This window comes from Leopardus geoffroyi, chromosome B4 (genome assembly GCF_018350155.1).
Source record: "Leopardus geoffroyi isolate Oge1 chromosome B4, O.geoffroyi_Oge1_pat1.0, whole genome shotgun sequence".
Classification (NCBI taxonomy): domain Eukaryota; kingdom Metazoa; phylum Chordata; class Mammalia; order Carnivora; family Felidae; genus Leopardus; species Leopardus geoffroyi.
This window is the reverse complement of record NC_059341.1, coordinates 83,093,599-83,100,385: the sequence shown is the minus strand read 5'-3', so window position 1 is coordinate 83,100,385 and position 6,787 is coordinate 83,093,599. Positions and strand designations below refer to the sequence as shown.

The 6,787-nt window shown below is 49.5% G+C and overlaps 1 protein-coding gene across 5 annotated transcripts; it reads right to left on the bottom strand.

Moving 5' to 3' along the window:
* Positions 1 to 588: 588 nt before the first annotated feature.
* SUOX (sulfite oxidase) lies at positions 589 to 6,704 on the bottom strand. Of its 5 annotated transcripts, XM_045464504.1 has the most exons (5): positions 4,718 to 6,703; positions 3,992 to 4,209; positions 3,190 to 3,246; positions 2,740 to 2,917; positions 589 to 2,501 (listed from the first exon to the last, which is right to left on the bottom strand). In XM_045464504.1, the coding sequence occupies exons 3-5, from the start codon at positions 3,234 to 3,236 to the stop codon at positions 1,092 to 1,094; spliced, it is 1,635 nt and encodes a 544-aa protein (XP_045320460.1). In that variant the 5' UTR covers positions 3,237 to 3,246; positions 3,992 to 4,209; positions 4,718 to 6,703; the 3' UTR covers positions 589 to 1,091. The 5 variants fall into 5 exon arrangements, with proteins under 5 accessions (XP_045320460.1, XP_045320458.1, XP_045320459.1 ...); XM_045464502.1 differs by having other exon boundaries at positions 3,190 to 4,209; XM_045464503.1 differs by lacking the exon at positions 3,992 to 4,209.
* Positions 6,705 to 6,787: the final 83 nt, after the last annotated feature.

Below are 6,787 nucleotides of genomic sequence, written 5' to 3'. Positions count from 1 at the left end.
CCACTACCAGGCGACAGGCGGCGTGGCCGAACACCGAGCGCCCCCAAGCCAGGGAGACTGCTGGGGAAAGGAAAAAGAGCTAGGGGAGAGTAGCCGAGCGCCGAAAGCTTCAAGTCGGAAAGGAGCGGTCGCGTGCGGAGGGTAACTCGATGACTGCCCCTGCATCTGCGTTTGATTTGTAAGCTAGGCGCACTTTGGATGCCCCCACCTGCCGTGGCATATCTGCCCCTAGTGCCAAGTTTTGCCCTGCCTCTGCTAAGGCAATATTGATTTTAGCCTCTTAGAATTCTTTGCTTTTCCTGCCAAGTGTTTAGAAATGGGGAGGGGCGGGAGGAGCTTAACAATGCCATTTAAAAAAATCTCTCTTGAGGGTATTCTTAGGTGAGTCACCTAAGCAATGCTACAGATACTGGCGGACTTCGGAGAAGGAAGCCCCACTTTTTGACTTCCCTACTTCCCTCCCCTCCCCCACCTTGTTTGGGATTATCTCACTACATATCCCAGTACCAGTGCACCTCCCTCCTGCAATATGCTCACGCTCCAGCCTCAAGAAGTCCCCAAAGTCATAATCTTTTCTTTTTTCGGAGTTGTCTTAAACAGATACTTTATTGATGTGTTTAGAAAAGTGGAACTATAAAGGGGCAGGATTGCACCTCTCACGACCCCTGGCAACCAGAAAGTCAGTAGAAAGTTGCATATACATTTTTTGTACACATATCCACACACATTCTCTGAAGACTCCCAAGAGGAAAAGCCAAATAAAGTGATGATAGACACTAGAAGTGGAGGTGGGGTAGGAGGAGAAGAGTGCTTGTTTACAGAAATTTCCCCACTTCTAGCCTCCATCTTCAACAGCTCTCAACTTCTGGCATAATAGGGATATGTAACATAGTGTCAAAGGAGAGCTGGTGTCTGGGTGAAAATGTGCAATGTGCATATCTGTGTGTGGTTTAGGAAGGCATAGTATAGGGTTGTGATCCAAGAAGTGGAGGTGGAAGGAAAGGTTTTCCTGTGGTAACAAGGCAAAAGGATGTGTGTGGAAAGGGGTTGAGATGATGATTCTGGGGAGTAGGTAATTCCATTTCACCTTCTTATGGGGCGACATGGACATGGACACGGTGCCAGGCATTGCTGAGCACACCTCGCAGGTTCCAGATTGGGGCCACGGTGTCTGGTTGCACATTGTAGCTGTCATCTACAGCTTTACAAACAATGTTCAATTCCTTTCTCCCAGCCGGCACAGGGGCGTGCAGCTGCCATAGTCGCCAGGCCCAGGCCTTTCTGGGACGTTGTTCCTCTCCATCCAGCTCTGCCACATGCCAGGTTAGGCCCCCATCCAGAGACACATCCACCCTGACCACAGCCCTCCCACCACCACTCCATGCATAGCCCTTGATAGTCACCTCCCCTGATTGTACTGTCTCCCCATCCTTGGGTTCTGTGATGGCTGACTGGACAGGAAGTTCCTGAATAGATGGAGCTGAGTCAAAATCTACTGTGTCCCAGTCCACAGATGGAGAGAAGCCTTTATAATCCCGCCGCTGCCAGTGACTGTAACTTTCCTCTGGTTCCACACTCACTTTGCCCAGCCATTTGACATGGCGGGCACCCACCACACCAGGAACAACCACTCGCACAGGGAAGCCATGGTCACGAGGCAGAGGCTGCCCATTCATCTCGTATGCCAGCAGGACCTCAGCTTCAGGATCCATGGCCCGAGCCAGAGGGATGGATGCTCCATAGGCAGTCCCTGTGGGGTCTGAATCCAGTCCCTCAAAGCAGACGTGGGCCTCAGTTTCACAGAGTTGGTGACCAGCCTTGGCTAACACATCACAAAGGCGTGCCCCAGCCCAGCGTGCAGTGCTAATGGCCCCGATATTCCACTCCAGACCTCTCACTTCTTTGAACTGAGTCATTTCAGAGCGCCGGTTGCCAGCACACTGCAGAGTTACAGTGATCTCGTGTTTGGGGAACTTGTACAAGTCATCCAGGGATAGGCACAGTGACTGACCCCCAAGTGGCCCTACTACATGCAGACGATAGGTTTCTGGGTCCAGGTTAGGTACAGGCAGATGGTTCCGGGTGAAGAAGATAGGGTTAGGTGTGATATAGTTTTCTGTCAGCAGTTCGGGGGGGGGCTCTGCATTAAAGGGGCGCTGGCTGTTGACCTTCAGGGCTGGGTGACGTACAGGATCATCAATGTAGGGGTCAGAGGTTTTCAAGGTGGAAGGTACCTTGTCTTCAGGGCTCAGCTCCCCAATCTTGTACTGAGCCAGCATCTCACGCACATGGGGCTGGTTATGAACAGCATAGAGGGCCCAGAAGGGCTCTAGAGGACCCCCTGCTGCTAGCATCAGCTTTGATGGCCCCCCAGGGTGTAAGTCCAGAAATTCTGTAACATCAAACACCTCACAGCCCAGAGTCACCCAGATCCTAGTCTCAGGGCTGCTGTGAGATCTCACTTCCTCTCTTGTGTATACGTGTGGTGACTCCTGAGTAGCCTGCAGACAATGCAGGGGTAAGGCAAAAAGAAACATAAACAGTAAGAAGGAATCACTCTTGCTTACCCTGACCCAAACCATAAAGTCATGGCCACTGTGAAAGAGAGGTAGCAGATTTCATCTTTACTCTGCATGAAGACAGTATCACCATGGGCTCTGTGGTAATAGCCTGGGTTGCCTGGGGAGCTTATTAGGGCCCCCTTGTTCTGACAGTGAAGTCCCTTTCTTCCCCACTTACCCTGCACCGGTGGTCATGATAGGCCAACACTGCACCCAGGCCTAGCAGAGTCCCCATGACTTTCCATCCCCCGGTGCTGGAGTTATCACCAGAGAAGGCAAGGCTGGGGCACTGGGGCTGAAGTGAATCATCTGTAGAGCAAGCCCGAATATAGAGCCTCGAGGGGGCTGACTTGAGTCTGGAAGAGAGAGAGGTCCTCTTTTAGCAGCACACTCCTGATCATAGGAAAGGGACAGTGAAGGCCTGAGGTTTACCAGGTTGGCCATTGGTTCCTTCAGTTGGGACTTAAGTTTCTCCAGGGTTGAGTGGAACAAGCAGGTGAGATATGGCTTTCCCTTTCCTCCTTAGTATCCAGTATTTCAACTATCTTATCTGGTAGATAAATGTCATAAAGATACTGGGGGTGGGGAATATGGGCTGAGACACAAGTTCTAGGATGCGATGGCCTACCTGCAGGCCTGTCGGAGATGGGGGATCACAGCCCTGTGCAGCAGCATTGTGACAGACCTGTGGGAAAGAGATTCCAGGATCAAGATAAGGAGTTCTGGGAGGGGATGATATTAGTGAAACTTGAGGAAATGAGTGGAAGGAAGACACAGAGGTCAGCAAGGTGCTCTCTGGGCAAATGAAGAGACTTTTTCTGTGGTAATGAGGCCAAAGGAAGGGACTATGTGTGGGGGGAGGTCCAAATGGGTCCTTAGAGAAAACATAAAGGACTTCAAAGAGACTGTGCTGACAGGATGGAAGGGAATGGGGTAGTGGGTAGGGGGCTTCTAGAATCACCATCCTCCATTCTCTACTCTATCCACTACAGAGACCAATGTTCAGGTCCAAGGGCCTAAAGGTCAGAAGTCAAAATGTCGACTGTCCAGTTTGCTGGTTTATTATTTCCAAAGTCAGCAGAGGACAAATGAGAGGCAGACCAACTTAGGGACAAAAACATGAAAAAGGCAGTGGCAGCCTAACAGGGTGAACCAGCTCAGATTCTGGGGAGTCAAACTGTTTTGGGTTTGTGAAATGAGCCTTACCATTAACCAGCTCCATTTCCTGGGCAAAATACCAACTCTCTCAGAACTTATGTCCTCATCTATGAAATGAGATCTACCTGGCAGAGCGGCTGTGAGGAGCAAACACATAATAACATGGTTTTTGAAGGCCTTTCAGTCCCTTCCTTTCCTTCTACCAACCTTAGGAAAAAAGAAAATTGAACCTGGCTGGGAACTGGACACCAACCTAGGGTTCTCACCCCTACCTTGTCTATGCCATTCCCGTGAACTCAGCAAATGGAGAAGTTAATGGCTTTGGTGTCAGGGAGTGGGCTAAAGAAGTAATTTTCCCCCTCTCTGCCCTGCAGCAGTTCGTTCCTCACAGCATTGAGCAGCTCACTGACCCCAGGAAGGCCAAATCCAGGAAGAGTAAGAAGAGTCCCAATTGCTGGCGAAATGCTAAAAAGGGGGGCAGGCCGAGAAACTGTGAAGGAGATAGGAACAGGAGCAGTCTGCATTTTACTCCTGGGCCATGGGATCCTCACTCTCCCTCCCACCTGCCCTCAGTCCCAGCAGCCCACTTGAACCAGACGGGAGTGGTCCAAGTAGGACTGACTTGCGGGTAAATTTGGTAAACCCAGTGTCCCAGGTTAGGGAGAAGCAGCCTTCTGCTCCAAAACAGACGCCACCTCCCTTTTGCGGGTGGTGACGCCTCACCCCCCGGGGGGCACTTTAGGTAGGAGGATATGTCCAACTCCAGAGCACAAGCACCCAGTCCAATGCCATTGCCCAGCAGCTGGTACAAGAGTGTCTCGTAGCAACACACTGCGCTCCTAAGAGGAGTAGCGGGAGTGGAGGTGGTACTGGGTTTTTGTTCGAACCCATGGGGTTCGGAGCACCCCCGGGTCCCAAGGCCCTGGCCATCTCCCAGGTTACCAGTCGTTCCTCCTCCTCCTCCTCCTCTTCCCACTCCCAGTCCCCAGCCCCCTTACCGGGTTCGGGTTCGGCGTCCGGCGTCCGCAGGGTGGCTGGCTTACCCGCCCGGCTCCCAGAGACTGCTGGCGAAGGGGCGGGGCCAGCATCGTGACGTTGGGGCCGAGTGAAGGAGCACTCTCGCCTTTCTGTTCATCCCCAGCTATTGGCTGGCCGCGCGCCTGCAAGCTGCTGTGCCCGCCTTCTGGAGGCGGAGGCAGGAGGGGTGCCACGAGGGCTTGGAGCTAAGACTGGCTGTTTTTTGTTTCCAATCCCCGCTCGACAAGGAATGGGACTCTCACTGTTGTCCAGAACTGGGCAGTGGAAGGTGACGAGGACTCCAAAGCTTGGGCGGAGAGGTGGGAGGTTTTGAGACGCCCCCGCCCTGCCCCTACGGCTGTGACACAAGGCGTTCACTGAGAAGGCCTGGGAATCCAGCCGGCATTCTCCCGGCTGTGAGCTCCACCTCTACCCTGTTTTTGACAAACATCTGTGTTGCAAAACAGCCCGGTTTGCCTTTTAGTGAAAACAAGGTCAAGCGCTCAATTCTCTTATATCCAAGAATAAATACAGAAACGAAGCTTAAATAGTGGTTCAAAGACTAGTTCCCTTGGACATGTCTATTTTCTTCCCAAAGTATAGAACAATACAAATACCGACTTTTTTTAAGTTAAGCCAATTAAAAAATCATTGTCATAACTAGAACAATATTTTAATACCCCCAAGTATAAAGATTATAATCGCTCATAATCACACAGTGGAGAGCACTAAGAATACGTTTGCCATTATCCTTTCATCCTTTGGTGCAGTACTGAAAACTTAGTTATTGGCTGGCTGTGAACCTGAGGGGAACGTATCCACACTGCCCTCTAGAGGCCAAAAGGTTGAACTACAACCTTACTAAGTGAAGGTCTTCATCTTTAATTTTGGAAGATCATTTCCTCTCCCTTTCTGCTCTCCTAAAGTGAACTAGAGCTTTTGTCAAGAATCATTGAGCCCTGGGGGGAGTACTAAGAGACAGAAGGAAAGAAGAATCGGCAGTGAAAAGGTGAGTTTGGCCCTGAGGGTTTTGGAAATTCCAGCTCAACCGTGTTCAATTAAATCATTGGAGAGGTCTGATGCCCAACCTATCCTACCAGCCTTGAAAATTGGGCTCAGCCCAAGAATACAGAGAAGTCAGTTAGGGACTGTCTGAAGCTGCAGGATAAGACTTCTCCATAATAACAGTGTCATCTTGTGTGCTCCACACATACTTTACACAATTGACCTTTGAACCTCAACTTTTCTTCATTTTACAGAAGAAGAAACTGAGGCAGGGAGCAGTTAAGTACCTAGGTCAAGGCCACAGCTGATAAGTTGGTAGATGGGATTGTAATGCCAGCTCTGTCTGGCACCAGTCCTTCTTCCTGTACTTCTGCAACCATACCTGATCTTTCTTTGTGTCATTCTCTCCCACCCACCTCCATTTAGACCGTGATGGACTGAAGGGCTTCAAGTACAGTAGCAAACAAGAGCAGATCTAGGAGAAATTTTCCTGTTGGGGTGGAAATGATCAATTAAAAATACAAATTTAGTGCTTTCTTTAATCTTCTTTAGGTCACGGACCCCTCTAAGATACTAGCAAGGCAAGCAAGGCACACTTTCCCTGGAGAAATGCACATAAACTTTTGCAGAATACTTCAAAGGATTCACAAATACCTTTCCTTCCAGTCTCATCAATTGTTTGCCCAGAGGTCCACAGACCACACCCTCTACCCCACCCTGCCCAATATGTATTAAGAGGTCTATAAAAATAAGTTACGTCAGATTTGATGAGCTCTCTAGTGGCTTGGGAATAGGAGTGATTACACAGCAATAAAGCGAATATTTTCCAAATTGGGCTATCTCACTATTCAAGAAAGATTAAAGGGAACTTATAAGGAAGTACGATGACGTAGGAGAGGGTATATTTCTGATTCACGAAAACACTGAATGCCCTTTCTTCCAAATTTCTAGTATCAAATAGCAAAAAAAAAAAAAAAAAAAAAAAAAAGAGAAAAAAAAAAGAAAAAAGAAAGAAAAAAGAAAAAAAGAAGCAACACTCCAATACA